Here is a 22,401-nt window from a genome sequence, read left to right on the forward strand (position 1 = left end):
CGAGGTCATGAAGAGACAAGTGTAGATCACAGATAAAGCACTGACACAAACCTGAGTGTTGGGGAACTTTCCTGGTACTGCAAGACATGTGGGCTCTTCCAGTGGCTTGCCTATAGTAGTGGAAATAAATGGCGAAATCCCTAGTCTGCTAACATTCATCGTTGGAAGGAATCCCCTAATAGGAGAGGGTAGATAAGACAATACACTGGAAAGCGAAAGAACCCTGAAGTCGGCCTAAGAGAAAGGCGCACAGTAGGATAAGAGAATACACTTTTCAAAATAAACGTCATTTCTTTGGTAGTCCCAAATTAAAGGGAACAAAAGCAGTTGTTTCCCGGTGGGCAGAATGTGTGGTCAAGAGTCGGTAGGTACATTTTACATTTTTATATATATTTCATATATTTATAGTATTTAAAGTTGTGCTTAGTTCCAGCATTTCAAAACTTACCTCTGAAAGCACTAATATCCCCATAGTGTACTTGCAGTACAAAGTATTTACTTCCAGTTTCTCCTCCAACTCTGAATCCAACACCTAAAGGTTTTGAAAGAAGATGAATTAATATTTTAGAAATCAAAGTCTAAAATGGAGCTAATCTCAGGTTGCTGATCTATGAAATCCAAAGGAAAATAAAATAGCATATAACATAAGAAATTATGTTATATGAGAAAATGAACTAGGTAATCCCTGAACATTTCTAATATAATCTATCATTCCTTCTCAAAGCTCTGATAGAATTCTATTCATACTTCCCATTTCAGAACCAAAGTAATCATATATACTATAAGAGGAGAATTCACTCATTCTGAAAAAAAAAATAGAACAAAACAAAATGCTACTTTAGGTGATTATATAACAGATATACATAAATCCATTCTTTCGTTTTGTTTTCATTCATTTTTATTTTCTGATTGAAGATAGAAAACAGACTTCTTAAGAGCACCTCAGGGGAAATGCTTTCATTCGCATATGAAAACTGGTATCTGCAAAAATGTTATTGAGGAAATCAGTTATCAGTGAGATTGCAAAGTCCAGTGTGTCAATAGGTTCTTGGAATCTGAAGGGTTCCTAAGAGTTGTACTATTAATAGAGTTTGCTAGGAAGCTTTAAAAAAAAAAAAAAATCAACAGAGAAAATATTTATAGGCGAGGAAAATTTTTTTCTATCTGCTCAACTAATGGTTTAATGCTAACATTAAAAATGTCAGCAAATCTATAACAGCCTTTCCCCAGCCCCCATTAGTTTCCAATTTTGTTTGGTAGCAGCTGCCTGGTAAACTATTGAGAGGATCCAGAAACTCATTTGAAGCAAAGCAAAACAGATATCAATTAGAGCTGGCAAAGCTGGGGAGGCAAGAGAGGGACACGTGTATCCCAAGACACCATCCCTGAACCATGGCAGACCTATTCTGTTACAGAACTGCACATTCCCTTGATACTAAGAAACATCACAGTAATAAAAGAGAGCCTGGTAATTCATTCACACATTGGAAGTTGTGAACAGTTCAGAGTGAAGTCAGAAAGCCAGCTGAGGTTTGACATTGCATTAAATATCCAGGTTCCAAGACTATTAAAAAAAAAAATCTGTTTGCTGAAACAGCAATTTATTTAATTCTTAGCTCTCTTGGCTCATGAAATGCTCCTGCCGTCATGAATCAATGTGCCGTAGGCTGAAGGTAGTGTGAGGTATACTTCTTGGGTACTCTCTGCTTCTACCTGAACTATTGAATGGTCGGGTTACTTACCAAAGAGAGGCAGAAAAAAGAGGAACTATCTAAATGAAACCTTCTCAGTACAATGCAGGTAATACTGGAAATTTTTCAGTGTGGAATTGCAAAATGGAACACTGTTGACAACTGTGGAAAGGACATGATAAAAAGTACTCTAGAGTCAGAAATTAAACAGCTTTAGGGAAGGCGATGCAAGAGGCCTCAGATATACCTTTGGGGAGTCTGGTAGGGGGAGCATTTCTTGCCCAGGCATATAGAATATTGGCTTTATCTGTACAGGTTCCTTCATCACAATACCTGAAGAAAAAAAAAATGCAGCCATAAACGAAGATCCAAATAGCAAAACACATTAATCATTCACCATAGGGAGGAGAGGCTAAGGGAAGAGATTTGAAAACAAAGTAAAATACATAAAATATCATGATTGCCGTCATACCAGCTTTAAGATCCTGACAAAGACTAGAGCCAAGAATAATTTAATATCTGAAAAAAGTAAATAAAGAGGGAGGTGTGTCTGTGCGTTGCCCGATGTGAAACGATCCTGTGAGGCAGATATGCAGTTTGCAATTTGGCCTGTTCCTATGTGGAACGTACTCTGTAAAATCAGGGAGGAAGGTAAGCATTGCGCAGACAGCGTGTGGAAACCAGTGTCCACACGGTGTTAATTTGGAGGTGGACTGAAAGACATGCCATTCACATTTCCCCTTGGGGGATCAGCATTTTCACTAAATCTTTGGCCACATCCACACTTGGTGGAGCACAATACTTACCATCAGCCTGGGGAACCACACAAGTGTATCCCACGTAAGGGGTTGTTGGTGTTAAATCTAGGACTTCAAGTGTATGAATACCGGCTGTGCTGTTGAGAGGTTGTTTCATGCCGGGCAAGTCACTCAGTCTACTGAGCCTCAGTTTTCTCTCTTTTATAAAACAGGGTTTAGTTATACTTACCTCACAGTCATTCTGTAAATCAAATCAGATATAAGTGAAAGCACTTTACAAACCTCAAAGCACTCTACCAGGGTAATGCATTCTTTAACAAGGCATTCACTTCATCTAGAGATTCATTATTGAGAAGCAGGGCTGCGCAGCGAAAGGAGCCCGGGCAGAAAGATCCATGTGGAGTTGAATCCCTGCACCTCTAGTCAGCCGCTGCGGGTCATGGGCATGTCTGCAAACTCTCACAGGCCTGTGTGCAAAGCTTCTCGCTCAGGCTGTGGTGGCCATGTGCTTGTGGCTCCCCCTACGCTGACTGACACGCTAGAGTTCATGTTGGTCCAACCAAATTCATGAATGGTAAGCTTCCTGAGTCCAAGGCACACATGTCCACATTTCTTCTTCCTTTTTTTTTTTTTTTCCATGACACTATATCTCTTAGTTTTTTCTCTTCTAGAATTGGATTTGTTCAAAACCTCATTCGGTGATGTTTTCTTAAGATTTTATTTATTTATTTGACAGACAGAGATCACAAGTAGGCGGAGAGGCAGGCAGAGAGAGAGAGGGAACCAGGCTCCCTGCTGAGCAGAGAGCCTGATGTGGGGCTCGATCCTAGGACCCCGGAATCATGACCTGAGCTGTAGGCAGAGGCCACCGAGGTGCCCCTCGGTGATGTTTTTATGTTGCCTTTCTAGCTCTGTGTTTTGTGAAATTGGCACCAAGCAGTGTCCGAGTCAAGGGTTTAGAGAGACTTGAGAGGTTCGAGGGCTATCAAAGACAAGGACAAATACAGCTTCTTGGGCAGAAGGCTGGCTCACACAGGAGAAAGTGGGCAATGCCCATGGCCTGGGAGAAAACTGAAGGCAGGCTGTGGTAGCTTTCTTAACAGGGTAGGAACTGAGGCTAGAACCTGTCCAACATCCAGGTCACAGACAATAAAATCACTGGTAAAACGTACCTTCAAACTCAGAGGCAGGGACTCCTAACATGTTTCCTGCTTAAGGCCAGAAATGGGTGGGAGACTAGGCAGTTAGGACAGACACCTGTTACCCAGCTGAATGAAGGGGTAAGGGACTGTGAACCAGGAGGTTCCCATAAGGTTCTGTTTAGCAAATGCTTTTGCTTCTATCAGTCAGGATGTAGAAAGAAGTTGGGTAAGGTGCGATGTAAAACATATCAGCCAGTGGTTTCTTAGTGTTCATGGTCAAGAACAATATACTTTTAACGACGAAGGACCATTATCACGTGAGATGGGTGCGTTGGAACAAATGTCCGACACCCTTGTGCCCCCTGTGCCACAAGTCTTAGGATATTGGACAGTGCCCAAAACAGCTTCCCTCCTTGGCCTCATACTCTTCGAGTTTAAGAGATGGGATTGTCAGATGTGATGAACTTTGTATCTCACTACTGTGAGCTACTAAAATTTAAAGATCTGGGTGGCAATTTTCATAGCTTTCAACAAAGATCATAAATATACAAAAGTGCCTCCCATCATTGTGATGACAGTCTTAGGTTAAACAAGATCATTGTTTCCTCTGATATGGAAGTCAATTCAGTGTATGACTAGAAGGAACCAGAATGAAATATAACAGAGAAAACTGCTTTAGTAAGTTTTTCTAAGCTACAAACTTGATTAGGTCATTTTGCTGGCACAAAACCTTTGCAACTCTTCGCAAAAATAACAAGAAAATAAAACCCAAACATTATAGCATAACATATGAGGCTTTTCATTATCTGGGAACTTTTATATCTCAGAAAAAAAAAAAAAAAAGTTCCATTTTAGTCATGCCAAATTTCTGCCAGTTTTCAAAGTCTCTCTTCCATACTATTCCCTTTGCCTGGAAAACCCCTTCCCCAAATCTCTGCCTGACACACCTGTATTTATTTTCTCCTTCAAGATTCCCTTCAGGGGGCGCCTGGGTGGCTCAGTGGGTTAAAGCCTCTGCCTTCAGCTCAGGTCATGATTCCAGGGTCCTGGGATGGAGCCCTGCATCAGGCTCTCTGCTCAGCAGGGAGCCTGTTTCCCAACGCCTGCCCCCCCCCCCCCGCCTGCCTCTCTGCCTACTTGTGATCTCTGTCTGTCAAATAAATAAATAAAATCATTAAAAAAAAAAAATTCCCTTCAGACTTCCTCCTGAGGGAAGCCTTCTCTGTTCCTTATCTAGGCCAACTTCCACTCCTTAACCATAGCGCCCATCTTAAGCATCAGCTTACGGATCTCCTTTCTGACCAGACTGTGCATACGTTGTGGCCAATAAACTCCCAGCACCTGCAACCCTGCCTGGCATTTAGTAAATATTCAAGAAATGTTTGGCGGCGTTAACTTCCAAGTAAGTTTTTAACTTTTCATATACAAAGATTTGGATTGGCCCGAAATGTTATTGTTCTGTCAAGTATAATAAATTTTTTTTTGAAAACTTCCTCAAGAAGTTTTAACTAAAATATTTAAATAACGATAAATCTGAATTATGACTTGCCTGCTAGTTTGTAGAAATCAGCTTTCATAAGAACATTGCAAATAGGTTATGCTTTACAGCTGAATAAGCACAGAGAGTTTAACTTCCAAAGGTCACATAGTCAAGCCATGATTCAAAGCTCTGCCTGTCACACTTCCTTCTATCTCAATATATGAGATTGATTTATGGGCAGAAAATGATATTCTGTGAAGATAAACTTCGATGACTACATGACTATAATATCTGAACTAAGTTGCAATGTGTGTTGTATACACACAAATTCTAGGTAATTGTTCTCACTTATTCGCAAAGAGACAACAATCTTACATTTTATTTTCTCATCAGCTCTGGTAAAAGAGCTCCAAAAGCAAACCCTGATTTTTCAAATCCTGTTTTATAATTTTTAAGAAATTTATTAAACTCAGGACTCCTAAGTGGCTCAGTGGGTTAAGCCTCTGCCTTCGGCTCAAGTCATGATCTCAGGGTCTGGGATCAAGCCCCACATCAGTCTCTCTGCTCAGCAGGGAGTCTGCTTCCCCCCCACCCCCGCCTGCCTCCCTGCCTACCTGTGATCTCTGTCTCTTAAATAAATAAAATCTTAAAAAAAAAAAAAAGAAATTTATTAAACTCAAGACTGAGTAAAGATGGACTCGCTGGAAAGCACTAGGATATTGAAACTAATCCTAAAACTTAGTATATGAGACGATGAGAAGAGGAAAAATAAGAGATTAAGAGAAATGGCTTCTGGAATGGATAATACAATGGAAAAATACAACAGAGTGGCTAAGAGCATTTGAATAAAGTCCCTGCACCTTTTCATTGTCGGGTTTCTATCTTCCCTTTTAAATGAAAAAAAAAAAAAAAAAAAAAAAATCGTATTTTCTCCACACAAAATGTCCACAGGAGGGACGACTGGCTGGCTCAGTCGATCAAGTAAGCAACTCTTGATCTTGGGGTTGTAGGCTGATGCCTACATTGGATATAGACATTGCTTAAAAAAACAAACAAACAAACAAACAAACAAAGACCAAAGGGATAAGGATGGTATTTTGGTTTTCTAAAGAGTCCTATAAAATAAGGAAGATTTTTACTATTCTTTTTTTTTTTTAAAGATTTTATTTATTTATTTGAGACAGTGAGAGAAAGCATGAGAGGGAAGAAGGTCAGAGGGAGAAGCGGACTCCCCGCAGAGCTGGAACCCTGATGTGGGACTCGATCCTGCGACTCCAGGAATCATGACCAGAGTCGAAGGCAGTTTCTCAACCAACTGAGCCACCCAGGTGCCCTTTACTATTCTTATTAATAAGAAAAGTCCTAAGGCTAGGAAGCAATGTAACCCTTGATCAACGGCTGTTGTAACTTCAGGCCTCATCAACTGAGTCTCTTGGTCTTAAAATTCTAGCAGCTTCTCCTTAAGGCTCCTCCAGATTAAGCCAATTAATCGTGAAAAGATTCACATAGATCCCTTGTGGTTTCTTAGTATTTGTAGTAAAAATGATGAGAATTAACTTTTCAAAAGAAAACTATTCTGGATTCTTGGACCTCTGCTTTAGAGCCTTTTCACCTCTAATCCATGGGGAAACAATTCAGACGGCATGAATATTTTCAGACTATGCCAAGCACTGAAAAATGCTAACCTGTCATTTTGCATTATCCAAATAAAGCATGATTGACTGTTCAAGTACCCTCTAGTTGTATCCGTTAAAGGCTATTTAAAATCCAAGGTTACTCAGGGAAGATCAGAACTGACAACTCATTTCTTTTTTTGTGTAAAAAAATTTTCTAGAAGATTTTATTTATTCATTTGTCAGAGACAGAAAGAGAGTGACTGAGCACAAGGAGGTGGAGTGGCAGGCAGAGGGAGAAGCAGGCTCCCCTCTGAGCAGGGAGCCCCATGCTGTACTGGACTCCAGGACTCTGGGATCATGTCCTGAGCTGAATGCAGGCACTTAACCAACTGAGCCACCCAGGTGCCGCTAAAAAAATTTTTTTTTAAAAATTTTTTAAAATTGTCACGCCCTCAAGTTAAGTCTATGTAGACTTAAATTCCAGTTTTACTAAATTAAATATCAGGGCCACAGGAAAATTAATCCAAAATGAGAACGTCTCTTTAAGAAACACAATATATAATCAATGGCATATGTAGGATATCTTGATCATTCCAAACTGTATCTGGAATGGGTAAGGTATTCAAATTTCATTAACTGCTCTCTATAAACCCACAGGACATACTTCCCAATTCAGACAAATTTGATGTGAATATCAATTCAGTGGGTATACAATAGGTATTACTATTAGCACATCAATAAGTAGGAAACTTACTGGGAAAGCTAAATGAGAGCAGTGATTAAAAGTCACCAGCCTAAAACAAACAAACAAACAAACAAAAAAGTCACCAGCCTGATAAATGGCCACAAAATATACACGCCCCACCTTCCTAGTGAGATAAAAGCCATAAAGTCTATAAAAAAGGAGGGTGTGTCTGTTTTGTTCGAATTTTCAGTGCCTAACAAAGAGCTTGGCACATGATAGCTGGTTTAGAAATATTTTATTAATTAAACAAATAAGAATAACAACTACTATTTATTAAGTACATCTACGTGCCCAGCACTGCACTATTATTTACATCCCTTTACTTATTCCTCATCATGGCCCTATTAGGTGGGATTAGTTGTTCCACTTTACAGATGAGGAAACAAACCAACACAGGTTAAATAATTTGATTAGTGTTTATTACAATTGGCTCTAGGCTGAATGTTATAGCACTGTGCTATAATATTGCTATTCTGTTTAACATAAATGCTAGTCTGTCAGGAAAGAACAACTGTTCAAAGTTATGTAATGTTTGTTTCTGTTGAAACTGTCAAATTGTTACAATCATGCCGTTGTACATTATTAAAGTTGATACTGGTCTACTAAGAAGTGGTCAGTTGCTAAGGAATTCCTATCAAACCTCTAATCCAGGTTTCTATAAAGTAGCCAAGGAAGGCACCTGAGTGGCTCCATCAGTTAAGCGTCTGCCTTCGGTTGACTCAGGTTGAGATCCTGGGGACCTGGGAGCGAGCCCCAAGCCCTGTGTGGGATGCCCAGCTCAGAGGGGAATCTGCTTCTCCTCTCCTTCTGCCCCTCCCCCCAACTCATTCTCTCTCTCTCTCTCAAATAAACAAACAGTCTTTAAAAAAATTAGCCAATGGTTACAATGGTACCTGGTGCTTCAGGTACCACGTGTGTCTTAAATAAACAAAGATCCCCCATACTACCCTGATATGCACCATCATATGAATCTATTACAATATTTTTAAAAATGGATACAATCAGTTTTAGCCTATCAGAGATTTGTATCTAAAATTTGCTACTACAATCCAAGGCACATTTTATAGTGCTTTAGAACAAGGCATAGCACAGGTTTTGTAGACCCCGTTATTTTTATTTATACTGACAAGGATGTTATCTCTGTGTTTAACTTTAGAAGTTTCATTGGGGCCGAAGAAATGAAGAGGGGGCTGCAGAAGATACACTGTGTACAGATGACAGGTAGCTAGGATATGGAGAGGGTGCATAAAGGCGGCATATGCAAACACCATTCTTAACCAGAGAATCATTATCCTCATGAGGGAGGCAACTAAGCTGTGGACATAATATCACCCTAAAAAAACAGTCATTTAAAGGAAAAACCAAGCAGGGTGTCTCACATACTGGCTGCTATATATATATATATACAGATATATATATAATGTTTTAGCTACTCTTCTCTTTCATCAGCATCTGTAACCCTGCGGAGACAGCGGCATTTTAAAAGACACAGCAGGTGGTTAATAAATAGAAGCAGTTGAAAGGGATTGAAGCTAAGGCTTCTAGGATGGGAAAGCTCTACTGCTTTAGCTGGAGAATGATTCCAAGTTAGAACAGCTGGAAATAGCCTCACTTCACCAGCTGGGAAGCTTCTTTTCAGAGAAGATCAAACAGCCTGTAGAAGGCATCTCTGATTTGTAAAACGTAGTAGGTCGCAAGCATCATTAGAAACAGTTTTCGATCGAGCACCTGGGTGGCTCAGTTGGTTAAGCAACCGCCTTTGGCTCGGGTCATGGACCCGGAGTCCCGGGATTGAGTCCCTCATCAGGCTCCCAGCTCCATGGGGAGTCTGCTTCTCCCTCTGACCTTCTCGCCTCTCATGCTCTCTCTGTCTCTCAAATAAATAAATAAAAATATTTAAAAAAAAAAGAAACAGTTTTCGATCAAATATTAATGGCTAAGACTAAACATAGTAATTTCGGTTATGCATAGAAGACGACCCCTAAGTACAAGGCAGGTAGGTACATGAGAAGCCCACTCACTTTAATCTTCCAGTATTGTGAACACACAAGCTTGCAGTTGGCAGTCATAAACTCTTTAAACCCTGGTCCTGTGTCCAGCAGATTAAAGTACACGGGCCTGTACAAACTCATATTACAAAAAGTGGTGCTCCTGAATTACCCCAAAGGTTAAACGGCTTGTATGAACAAAACATCGAGATTTTCAAAGACTGAAATACTATCCATAGCCAATCATACATTATTAAAACAAAACAAACCTGATTGTTAGAATAAAAATAAAATAAAGCTGTTTACAGAACAAACAAATGCAATATGTCCATTTCTAAGATCTCCTAAAATTTATCTTTTTTCGTGAGGAGCTGTAATAGGTACCTTATGTCTAAATTACCCAGGTTTCAGCACCTCATTTCCTTACTGACTGTAAAAAAAAAAAGCCCCCCAAATCATCTACTCATTTATGGCTCAAATTCAGCCAAGAAATCTGGGGAACTTAGAACTACTATGCTTTGAATTAAGTCTGCAAATACCAATGGAATCCAACAAGTCACTATGCTTGTTCCATTCTTGGTGCTATTACGTTCTGTGGGTCCCCAGATACAGTTAATGGTCTTCTCCTTTAAAGATCTGGGAAAGAAGGTTTGAGGGTTACATCTGACAGATACTGCTGCCTTTCCATCAGCCGGTCCTTATTTGCATCCTCGAGAGGTATGTTAATTTGGAATTGAGCACCAGGCCCACTCTAACTATAAAGGACCACCCCACGGTATATTAAAAGGTTCACATCAATGTATGCAATTTAAATGCACATGCATACAATTAACTAGACACATTACCAGTGTGAGCTGCTAATTTGGAATGAGACACCAAAGACTGGAAGATGTGTAGGGGAAAAAAAAAAAAACCTTTAAAATTAAAATGACTACATAATGAAAACTGCTTCGTGCTGTGTCTACTATTTTCCTGTAAACGTAATATAACTGTAAATATATTTTAATGAACAGAAGAAAGAGGCAATTACAAAGAGCAAAGGAGGGCAGCATAACAGAGAAATATCATCAGAAGAGCTCTTTGTTTTCATATTAAAAGAGCTGCCGGAAGACAGAGGATGAATTATAACTTCATAATTTCAGGGGGAAAATGTTTACTTTCTTAGAGACACATACCTATTTGCCAACCTTCTGGCAATGAAACGAGAACACTCAAGTGAAGACAGAGGGGGTAATCCTAGCTACCAGAAGAAAAGAGAAAAGGAAATCTAAGCTGGACGTTTGTGTGTTAAAATATCCTGTTAGCTTTTTCTTCTTTCACTAAAACAGTTTTGTACTCTCATAAAGATTTCCCCAGGGCGTGAACAAGTTCTTGATATTCTTAAGCATCAAAAAACATTATAGGTATCGTATCCAAAAATACATGTGAAAGTATGGGAATCGTAAATTAACTACTGTCTAGATCTTGGAGCAGTTGAGGAATAGATTTGCAACTGTAAAATGAGTGTGATAAATTTCATGACTCAACCATTTTAGAAAAATAATGCAAGGCTTTGACACTGATAGATTTTTGTTATTAGTAATGTAATTCAGGTGGGAGGATAAGAGGCCAAGCAGTTGGAAAACATCCGCTGACTGTTTCCATGGCTGAGGCTATGTGGCTTCGGGGGGAGGGAGCAGAAGATGTTTTTGTGAAGCAACCACGAAGTTTAGTCCATGAAATATCCCATGAGCTCCAATGCTTTAAAGAAGCGAGGGTGTTGCCAATTATTGGGAGATAAAAAAAAGTCTGTACCATTTTTAAATGGAGAATAAGACTGGGTTGTGGAAGTCGGAGTCACTAGAACAGTTTCTTTTTATTTTATTTATTTATTTTAATTTTTTATTTTTTAAAGATTTTATTTATTTATTTGACAGAGGTCATTAGTAGGCAGAAAGGCAGGCAGAGAGATAGAGAGAAGAGGAAAGCAAGCTCCCTGCGGAGCAGACAGCCCAGTGTGGGGCTCGATCTTCCGGGGACCCTGGGATCATGACCTGAGCTGAAGGCAGAGGCTTTAACCCACTGAGCCACCCAGGCACCCCTCACTAGAACAGTTTCAATTAATGCATACCTCTTAGTTTACATACTGAACAGGTATTATATACATATATTGAAATAAATTTAAATGTTATGTGAACACTTTGGGCTTGGCTGAAAGAAGGTTAAGTCCCACCACCAATTACTGTCCTTGAGGGTGATGAAGTCAACCCTAACAAACCTACAGATAACTGGAAATATGTGCTGCAAGGCTGATGCTAAAAATCCATTTAAAATGACATACATACGTATAATGCCATTCAGAGCTCAAATTACTCAGGGATGCAAATGAATGGCAAAATGCAGCGGGCTGCGTGTTTGAGATGACTCGACCAGTGCACGTATCTTATAATGATGGCTTTCTAATCTGACTCAGCATCTGCGTGCAATTTATATTCATAGAATTACGGAATTTTAGAGCATAGAGGAGTCCTATGAATGATCTGGTGGTAGTCCCTTGCTAAAATGAAGACATCGAGGCTAGTTCACACATAAGTGATTTACCCAGGGATTCCGCTAGTTAGTTCACGACTCCTTCATTTTACTATGTTGCCTTTCAAGTCATAATGTTAGTAATAATACACGTAGTAATTACTTTACTCAAAATTGCTATTTTTGCTTTCATTTACATTTTCTTTGAATTCTCTCTTTTCTCCATTTGGCAGTCTTTCGGAAAATATATTTTACTAGACTTAATTTCAGAACTGTATATTTAAGAATATTAATAATTATTTTTACAGGACCAAAATAATATTTGCTCTGATGTTCCCTTGATATGAGAACAATAAACGAGGCTTAGTTCATTTTATAATGAGATTTTTCTTAATTAAAACCATAATAACATTTAGTGACGTTTTATTTTTTTCACTCATTCTCTTTAACCAAGGTAAATGTAAAGCAGGTTTTAAAAGCTGACATCCCCTCTAGCTGTTTTCACAAATTCTAATCTGAAGATAAATATTGCCAGTTTCAGAAGAAATATTTTTAAAACATAAAGCCAAAGGACGTGATTCAGTGAACAAGATTCAGAAGAAGCTGTCACGGAATAATCTTTTAATATCAGAATCTTATTTACAAAAATTTACTGAAGAGCAAAAAACTGGAATGTTGATAGCAAAGGGTATTAATTGTGATTTGCTGGTCCCGTTTTTACATAAACCCAGTCATATGAGCTGGATTCCTCTGTGATACAACCCTTTCATCAAATAACTTAAGCCTATTAACAAATGCTTTGATGATACTTGGTCCCTGGAGATTTCCACTAATTGCCCTGTGCTTTTAACAGTTCCAAATATATATTACAATTGTCTGTTGTAACGACGACCAGAATGCAATTTCTGTGTGCCTTGCATCAGTCTGACAAATATGAGGATGTACAGAAAAAGGTCTATTAGTGTACGTGATTATGTAGGGGCAGGGGCACAAAAGAAACCCTTCTTCCATGCAAAGCAGGGCACACTAGTCATTCTGGACTGTTCAATACCGGACAGTGATTCTGGCTCTTGTCGCAAAATAGGAGACTTAAAACGCATGGCTATTTTCAAAGCTCACCAATCTTCATGAACACCAAAGAACAAAATGAAAGGGCAGATCTCATGCCATAATTATGCTGTAAGCTCCTAGGGATAAAAAGCATATCTATTCTAGAACCTTCCATAGCATCTGCTACCATTCTGGCATATAACAGGCATTTAATAGATGTTTACTGACCATATATAGCAAGATATGAAGACTCACCGCAGTGATTAAAATAAATTCTAAAACTGCAATAGTTGTTTGAATCAATGGGAGGCGGTGTGGTGAAATGGAAATAACTTTGGATTTGGGACCAGACAACTCAGTGTTCTATCCTCATCTGACACCAACCAGCTGAGTAACTGTAAACATGATACTGAAGCTCTGGGGCTCAGGCTCCTTGTTTGTTAAGCGAGGACAATATTAACTGCTCTGGAAACACTTTAGGAAAAAATGAAATGGTGTATACGATCACCTAGCACAGCATTGGGGATAAAAGAGTGCTCAGTGAACAGAGCCTTGGTGGTCTTTGGGTTGAAGCATGAGCTTAAAAAAGTAAACATCAGAGCATCCATTATCTAAATTGACAGCCTTTTTTTATAAGCTGTCTGTACCTTGATATGCTATCTACAACAACAGACATAAATTTATTAAGTCTGTCAAGGACTGATGGATGTGCTCCATAGCAGACTCAATAACGGTGATAATCAGACCATGATAACCACGTGATGCGAAAGAACCGTGTTCCCTCCTGGAAAGTAAATAGTCTACCTGTTTATTAATCAGCTGCAAAATACTTGCACAGATGCGATTTGTACTTATAAAATACATACATTTTCTACACCCCTTTTGACGGTGGGACCATTATCCCTTACCAGTAACTTCCAGTGGAGGAAGGCATATTGCATCCAAAAAGCAACATATGATGGACAGTATCCATGCTGGCTCGAGGTTTGAAGTCAACTGTTAAGAGAGAAGGACACGTGATTGTGAATGCAAGTTACACTTCTGTGCACAAACTGTCCCAAGAGACCGCGTCATTCAACAGTCCCGATAGCTGTATAACAATGATGTTTTGTTGCTTTTAGGATAGATGGCCCTGATGGTTTAAATTATCTTTCTCCTTCCGTAAGAAGAGTGTGACTTGACGTTTTAATTTAGTAGTAGAGTGAACTATTATAGAACAAAAAGAGAAAATAATCAATAGGCTGAAACTACACATCTACCCACACATACTTTTTTCATGGAAGACCCCTTATAAAGGTTGAGAGCTGTATGAGGGTGCAAAATGAAAGCTCCAGGCTATGCGTTGACAATATATTCCCTTCCAGATTTTGTTAGAGTGCTGAGTAGCACAAAACACCCCATGACACGGCACGACAGAAACCACAGTGAGGGTCAGAACATGAGCAAAAGGATTCATAATACAATTTATATTTCCATCTCAAAATAACGGTAGTCGCCGGGATGTGATAGGAAGAAACAATTTACTAGGAAGTAAAAGTGGAAAATGTATCCTTTTTTGGAAAATGCACCTTTTACGAAGTATAAAAGAGAGAAAATCACTGTCCTGGATGGGCACGGTGCACTTGCTAAAGGGATACCGGAACTTATGTAATGTCATTTCTTTTTTTCTCCTGATGATAGTGGTTGGTTGAGAGACATTAAAAATAAGCAGAAATGGGTTCAGAGACAAAACAAAGCCAAAACTAAAGATAAATTATGCTAGTATGCATGGACACTATTAGGCATGAGCTGCCTTTCCTGGCTTGGGTGTGGTTCATCTCCTTTTGTCTTCATTTGAAATGCTGCACTCCCAGGACCGTTTCTAAGTACCCTCTACATAGAAAAATGCTCAATAGTCTAAAATGACCCTAAGTTTCAGGTGTATGCAAAACTGCATCTGTTAGCTCTTTTTATCTGTCTTATAAAGTCAATGAAACGTCATTTACTGCTAAAATGTGTATCTGAATAGTACATATTTATAAAATAAAAGATGTTTTACATCGAATTATAGCACCATGACTTACAAAGCGTGGTTAGTCAGAAAACACAAAGGTGCCTACTATGAGCCATTCTGATTCACAACGTTCGGGAAAAATAAAGTTTTTCACTTACCGCACAGAAAATAAGAACTTAAAGCCTAAAAATCCCATCATGAGATGTTCATGTCACCATTTTTTAAAAAAAGCTTACAAAGAGAGAATGGCTGGAAAATGGACTGCTATAACTTGAGGCTTTGTTTCTTAACATCAAAGAATACAGTAAGCCTACGAGGTTGAAGAAGATACTCTGGAAGCAAAGAATCAATTGGAGCTTACCACAGATCACAAATCATAGAAAATCCTACTGTTAACAAGCCTAAATTTGTTACCAAGAGTTACAGAAGGAATAAGAGGAATTTTATCTCCATAGACTCACTCTCCAATTAAGTACGGGATTTCCTTCCTCCCTTCCAGAATCTTCCCATGGTATCATCCCTGGCACAATTAAATCTGAAAAAGCTCTGAGGTAGGAGTACCAGGTCTTTGTTTTTTATTCCTTTAAACTTATCTTGGTATGTGATGCAAATTGTTATCTTATATTTGTTTTTATCAAATGGCTTCTATCACTCTATGGATACCCAACTTTTTGATCTGACTGTATCCACCTCCTACTTTCTCTCTTTTTCAATATCCCTCTGCCAGTCCAGTGAGGGGTTTGTCAAGCAAGAGGATGACTCCTGTTTTTTTCAGAACCAATGATGCCCATATGGCTCCCATTCCCCTTGAATTCATTTGTTATGGGAGGTTTATATTAGTAGACTTCCTAAGTTTGAATCATTCCGGGAAGTTTGATAATAAGCCAACATGGCAAGTGCATTTTATCAGGAATTAAGCTGCTGGGTGCAAAGCAACATTAAAAACCCAGATGGAAATACCCAGCAGAAGATTGGGATTCTGTGACCCTTGTTCAAGAAAGAGTCAGAGAATTATATACTTGGGAATCACTCAAAAACTGAATCCTGAAGCCATAAGGGTGGACAAAAAAGCTCAGGACAGGGGCGCCTGGGTGGCTCAGTGGGCTAAAGCCTCTGCCTTCAGCTCAGGTCATAATCTCAGGGTCCTGGGATGGAGCCCCGCATCGGGCTCTCTGCTTCCCCCTCTCTCTCTGGTGCCTCTCTGCCTACTTGTGATCTCTCTCTGTGTCGAATAAATAAACAAAAAATATATATATATATATTTTTTTAAAAAGCTCAGGACAGAATCTTAGGGAAAGCCTCAAGCTAGCTGGCAGGATCCATGTAGGAGATCCCAGAAGTTTTTTTGTTTTGTTTTGTTTTTAATATTAATGCAGTATGTGTAGTGTTGTGAAATAAGGCAAACTTTTTTTTTTTTTTTGAAAACAGAGTGGGCTATCATTAACTTCATAAAATGAAATATTAATCAAAAAATTCAGGGAAGGACAGAGAGAAGACCTGTTGGGAGAAAAAGAGATCCTGAAGGCATACAATCTCTGGCTCTTCATTAGGAAGAAAAGCGGAACGTTTTGCCTGGGCCCCTGCTTATGCAAAGAGATCTAATAGTCCTTCATAAAGGGCAGAAATTATACAAAGTATAACTTCTCTATCCATTTTCTGATTTTTTGCTCCTTCTGACAAACTATTTTAAGAACCACTATTTGCTCCACACTGAACTCCTACTAGATAAGTGTTTAATTTTAGTTTCTATAATTAGGAACAAATCAGTATCTTTAGAGGTAGTAAAAGAACATTCCTCAGAGTTCCCTCTCATAGCTTACTGTCAGTGACTCATGCATTCCTCCAGAACCTCGAGACCTCATTTGAATGCTCAGTAAATTACTGGTATACACTGGTATATAACCATCTCTTTCACATCCTACAGAAAGGGTCTAATATCAAAGTATTTATATAATTATAGCTCAAAGTACAACTCACTGCAAGTTGCAATGAAAAATACCACCAGCAAAAGGAATGTCCTATCAAAATGTAAATCTAAAACAAACAGTAGGTGCCCTACAACAAAGCAAGCCTTGGACAATTTCACTGAAGGGCCTGCTGCCAGTGGTGGGGAGGGGTCAACTGGGAAAAGATTAGTCTGACAGGTTCATTTCCTGGGTTTGCTCTCTTCCTACTTATTATTCCTAGCTTTGCGGAGCAAGATCCCACCCTAGTGAATAAGAATGAAGTCTGGGGGGCCCAAGATACACATAGGACTATACTGGAGGTTTCAACACTATATTACTATAATATAGTAATATATTACTATATTACGAAAAGAATATGGGAAAATATTTTCAAATCACATCTTAAAAGAATTCCACCCCTCACCCCCACTTTCTTTCTCTTTCTCCCATCATACAGCAAAGACATAAAGGATCCGAGGCGAAGAGAGCCAGAGGATAATAATGAAAACAACCGACAGGCCGAATCAACAAAGGCAGCCTTGGGAGAGCGACAAACGGGCAGAAGCACGCCCTTGTGAGAACGCAAGGGAGTATTAATATCCGATAAGATTAAAAAGTGCCACTGACTCTTCTAACTCAATAACAAGATGACAGTTGCTTAAGTGGAAATGGAACTTGAGTCTCAATGGGTGTTGTTTCAGATTGCCTGATGGATAAGAAGATTAGGGAAAAGTTTATAGGCAAGTAAGTGTCAGTCCTGGGAATCAAATATTGTTGAAGGACTATGACTCCAGAAATAGTACCTTGTGCACATTAATTAAAGGAATGCAATGGCTCTGAAAGTGCACAGGTGGAAGGTTTTCTCAAAGGAGAATGTCACCTGAAGGGAAAGCCTTGAAAGGATGCATGTGGCCGACACACTAAGTAGACATACTTGGGTCTAGGTTCTGGAGTGCCAAGCAAAATTTGCACTAACTGCATGAGGTTGTTTGAAATTTATGGGTTCTTTTAGCTAACGTTAGACTATAATCAGGGCCATAGAATCCTCTAGGAATGTGACCTAGGATAGAATTTTATTTAGCACTTGGCTTTCTCTCCATTTTTCCTTTCCAAGTGGATATCCAGGTCTGCATGTCAAATTTCAATGCATCTGCCAGATGCAGAGCGTGGAAAGATTTCGAAGAACCCACGTAGCCAAGGGTAGGAACTAGAGAGTTAGGAGAGAGCCATACACATAAAATCAACCCTAAATTACCACTGAATATGGGAGAAATACCCGTTAGCTAAATACATCTACTAGAGGAATACTATAGACCATGGATAATTAACTAATCATATAAAAAAGAACGGACTTGTAAATGCAAACTGGGATCTTCAGAACGTAAGGCATTCTAGAATTACTGCCCGTATATATCATTAGGGATCATTATTGTTGGCTTTGCTTCCTTTTTCCTCCCCGTGGAATCATACGGTTTATTTCCTATGCTGTGGATATTTTTACGTGTTATTGAACAATTTTTGTCAATGGTACTTTTAATCTAGTGCTGTACATTAGATTTATTCTATGCAACTTATTAAAAAGAAAAATGCTCAAGGTCAATCCAGGGTCAGTCCTCGTCTTTCCTCCATCAATATCTCATTTAAACCTGAGAGGTCATTCCAGGCAAGTGTACATGTTAAGTTTCACAGGTGAATCCCAGGTGATTCTGACCCCGTCAACACTTTTAGTGGCTGAATACCTATTACGTAAGCATGTTAAAGTTTAATTAACTCATCTTTTTTTTTTTTTTTAAGATTTTATTTATTTATTTGTCAGGGATAGAGGGAGAGAGAGCAAGAACGAGCACAGGCAGACAGAGAGGCAGGCAGAGGCAGAGGGAGAAGCAGGCTCCCCGCCGAGCAAGGAGCCCGATGTGGGATCGATCCCAGGACGCTGGGATCATGACCTGAGCCGAAGGCAGCTGCTTAACCAACTGAGCCACCCAGTCGTCCCTAATTAACTCATCTTAGTTAGCCTGGATGGTACTGCCCTCCTACATGTACAAGGCAAATAGTAAAAACAAAGTTTCTTTTAAAACAAATTTGTAAATAAGCTTTCGGGTGGGGGGAGGTGTGCGCGGGTAAAACTGCTGATCCAGCAAAATCACCTGAGGTCTGAAGCAGGCACCCCCATTAAGTCCCTGGTGCTCATGGTTAATTTCTGTGCGGTGTCTGTATTCCACTATAGCTAGTGCTTTTACGCTAAATTCAATATTGAGAGACTAGAGAGATGTTAGGTTTAAGACATACTAACGTAAAAGAGTTGTTATCATTAAAAGAAAAAAATAAAAATAACGGGACCCAGATCTTAGTATCACCTCCATAAACATTTCTTTGTTTCCCCCAAATTGAAGATTATATTTCAAAATCCACACACAGAAAATAAAGATAATGCTCCAAATTGTCATGGAAAGGTAGGATACAATCATCCTTAATGTTCGTCATTGTGCTGTGGGGTCAGAAAGGCTCAGAGACAGATAAAGCCCACAGCAACAAAACCCATTTAGCAGCATGGTAAAAACCCACAGCCATCGCCTATTATGTTATCTTCTGTCAGTTTCCTGCATAACCATAAAGCAATTCTGCACTAAAATAAAGACCTTTTGCTCGAACATATTTAATCAGAAAGTTTAATAGAGAAATTGCCATTAATTCTCACTAACTTGGACAACGGGGTACACATCAGGAGGAGCCCTTCACATGGTTTATGAGGACTTGAAGCTGTTGTTGCCAAATTAACTAAGAAAAAAGACACATGAGCAAGCTTTTGAATGGAACACAAATTTAAAATGAAATAATCTTTGCTTCCGAATAAAGGAATTAAAGCACAAAAAAAGAATTAAACTTCTGAATGATAGAACTTTTAAAATGGAACTTTTTGGGGCGCCTGGGTGGCTCAGTGGGTTAAAGCCTCTGCCTTCAGCTCAGGTCATGATCCCGGGGTCCTGGGATCGAGCCCCACATTGGGCTCTCTGCTCGGTGGGGAGCCTGCTTCCCCACCCCCCATGCCTGCCTCTGTGCCTCACTGTGATCTCTCTCTGTCAAATAAATAAATAAAGTATTTAAAAATAAATAAATAAAATGGAACTTTTTGGTATATGTCAGAACCAACTACATAATCAATAGATAGACTTTATCAGCCAGGCTGTGCAAAATAAACCAGCATCAGCTTCATTAAGCCTTGTATTTGCAATGTCATCCCTGCAGTGGTCCCCTATTAATTTCCTGCAGAAAGAAACCCATTGCCCCTTCTTGCCTTTTCAGGCTGTGCATAATGCTGACCAGTCTCCTTGACCAAACTCCCGCCAAGTCTGCACAATGCAGCTGCCTACACCACTCTGCCCTCTGGTCAGGCAGCTCTCTGCACTTCATAACCATCCCTAACCACTAACATTTACTCAGGGCTTTTGCCCTGACTCTCTCACAGCTCACAATGACCCTGGGAATCTGGTCCTTCCGCCTCAAGCTTCTGAGCCTTGAGGGCAGAGAGGCTGCAGCCAGCAGGTGGCTGGGCTCACACTTGAGCCCAGTGTGTGTGCTCCTTCATCGATCATACTGTTGGCCACTGGAATATTCTATTCTCCTCCCTTCTGCAGATCCAAATGGACCATCTTCCCCGATGCTGAGAAAATCCTCTGTCACTCACATGGTGTTTGGTCTGACAAGCACAGCTGATGCTCACCTTTTGAGAGTTAGTCCCTGAAGTTGGCCCTGCTGAAAGAGCTGAAATGACTACTTCCGGATGACTGTCAAAATGCCACGGAGCCCTGGCTAATGAAAGGCATTCACACATCAAATCTGACTCAGACCTGGGCTTTCTGAATTGGCCATTTTCCTGGGAGCACTGGGGGGTGGGTGGCATTTTGACATTACTGCAGGAAGACAGCACTGTCCACGTGTCAGTTATTTTCTGGTGATCCCCAGACGTATCTAACCGAAGACATTCCAAACTCTCAGCTTTATAACATATAGTGAGATGCTTCCTATTCCTTCTTCCCCCTATGTTTTATCACCTGAAGAGAAAACCCCGGGGGCTATCAGGGGACGTCATGTTAGGAATGTGGTATTTGGATGACCAAACCATAGAGGGCATCCTGGAAATACTCTGAAACAAGGCGGACAGTAGCAGCTTCTCCTCCCTGATGGTGACCAAAGAAATCGGGTTTTCCCTGTTCATCAGAGACCTATTATTTGTGCTATCTCTCCAAGTAACTTTCACTCAGAAACCTGAAAAGCTTCCGAGGGGGCTTCTGAGAAGATATCCAATGGTCCTGTGGAGAGACAGCCTACATTTTTCATGCTGGAGAAAATCCTGGGTGAAGAGGGAAAGGAAAGGATACGCAGTCAACTAATTGGAAGCAGAACAGTCAGAGAGAGACTGCATGTGGATGGAGACTCACACAGGTACAAACACGCACATACCCCCACACCCTTCTATTTATTGCGATCATGACATAAAATGTGATTATCTGAGCACTTCATCCTACCAGACGTTGATCTTTAGAGTCATGCAATGACTCTACGTAATGACCCATAAGCATGATCAAAATTAGATTGTTCCTGTATTTTCTGGAGTAACCCAGTATCCCCTGAACATGTGCTTTGTTGAAGAAAGGTCACATTTGGAAACACTCAAGTCTAACTGTGCTATTCTGCAGTAGACATTGTTCTACATTCAAGAGAGAAGCCCAAGAAAACGAAGAGCCATGAATCACTAGATTAATTTCATCTATTTCTAAATTCAATGGCTTCTATCTCATTTGTATAGTGCAATTTGATAGATAGGGACCTGCCATCATTCACTAAGGAAAAGACACATTTATTTACTGGTCATCCATGTGAGGGAAAGCAAGTGGATGAAGACGACAGTCAAATTTCTTGGCTGAGTGGGCTGCTGTCAGAGTCAATTCCTCTGAGTGTCTGTAAAACACCTTTTAGACAGCATCATGGTTCAATGGTCAAATGCAGATTTTATCATACCTTCACCCATTCCAATCTGTGATTTCTTATTAAAACGATAAACAAAAGCAATGCTCTAGAGAAAGCTATGATTTTGCTCAAAGCCTAAAAATATTTATCTTCATTATTATATTTCCCCAAACAACTTTAATTCTCATTTAATAATTCAGTAGAGACACATAAATGTATCAAAGATGTTGTGTATGCTCATAACGTGAATATGACAGGCATATGCACATAGAAATTCTATGGCAACTGTGATGGTATCTTCCTCTCAAAATGAAGAAGTATGTTTATCTAAAATGAATTACATAACTAGTCACACAAGCAGAAAACCAAAATTATGAATTATTCAAATGCAATTCTGGCTTTTCACACCATCAAGAGAGTTTGTTTTAGTCCTAATAAGCCATCTGAAATGTACTCTGCCTTTTGTGATTTTCTGTAGAAATTTCAAAAGCCAAAGGAGAAAGTTCTTTTCAGATG

The 22,401-nt window shown here is 39.6% G+C and overlaps 1 protein-coding gene across 24 annotated transcripts in view; it reads right to left on the minus strand.

The window, feature by feature from the left end:
• The window catches only part of PAM (peptidylglycine alpha-amidating monooxygenase), a 116,105-nt gene that overhangs the window by 89,543 nt on the left and 4,161 nt on the right, over window positions 1-22,401 (minus strand). For all 24 annotated transcript variants that reach the window (XM_082723800.1, XM_082723821.1, XM_082723820.1 and 21 more), the window contains exons 2-4: window positions 13,887-13,974; window positions 1,939-2,024; window positions 449-532 (exon numbers count right to left, since the gene is read on the minus strand). In XM_082723800.1, coding sequence (XP_082579926.1) covers window positions 449-532; window positions 1,939-2,024; window positions 13,887-13,974 — 258 coding nt within the window. The remainder of the gene's footprint in view (window positions 1-448; window positions 533-1,938; window positions 2,025-13,886; window positions 13,975-22,401) is intronic.

This window comes from Mustela nivalis, assembly GCF_964662115.1.
Source record: "Mustela nivalis genome assembly, chromosome: 3".
Taxonomy (NCBI): domain Eukaryota; kingdom Metazoa; phylum Chordata; class Mammalia; order Carnivora; family Mustelidae; genus Mustela; species Mustela nivalis.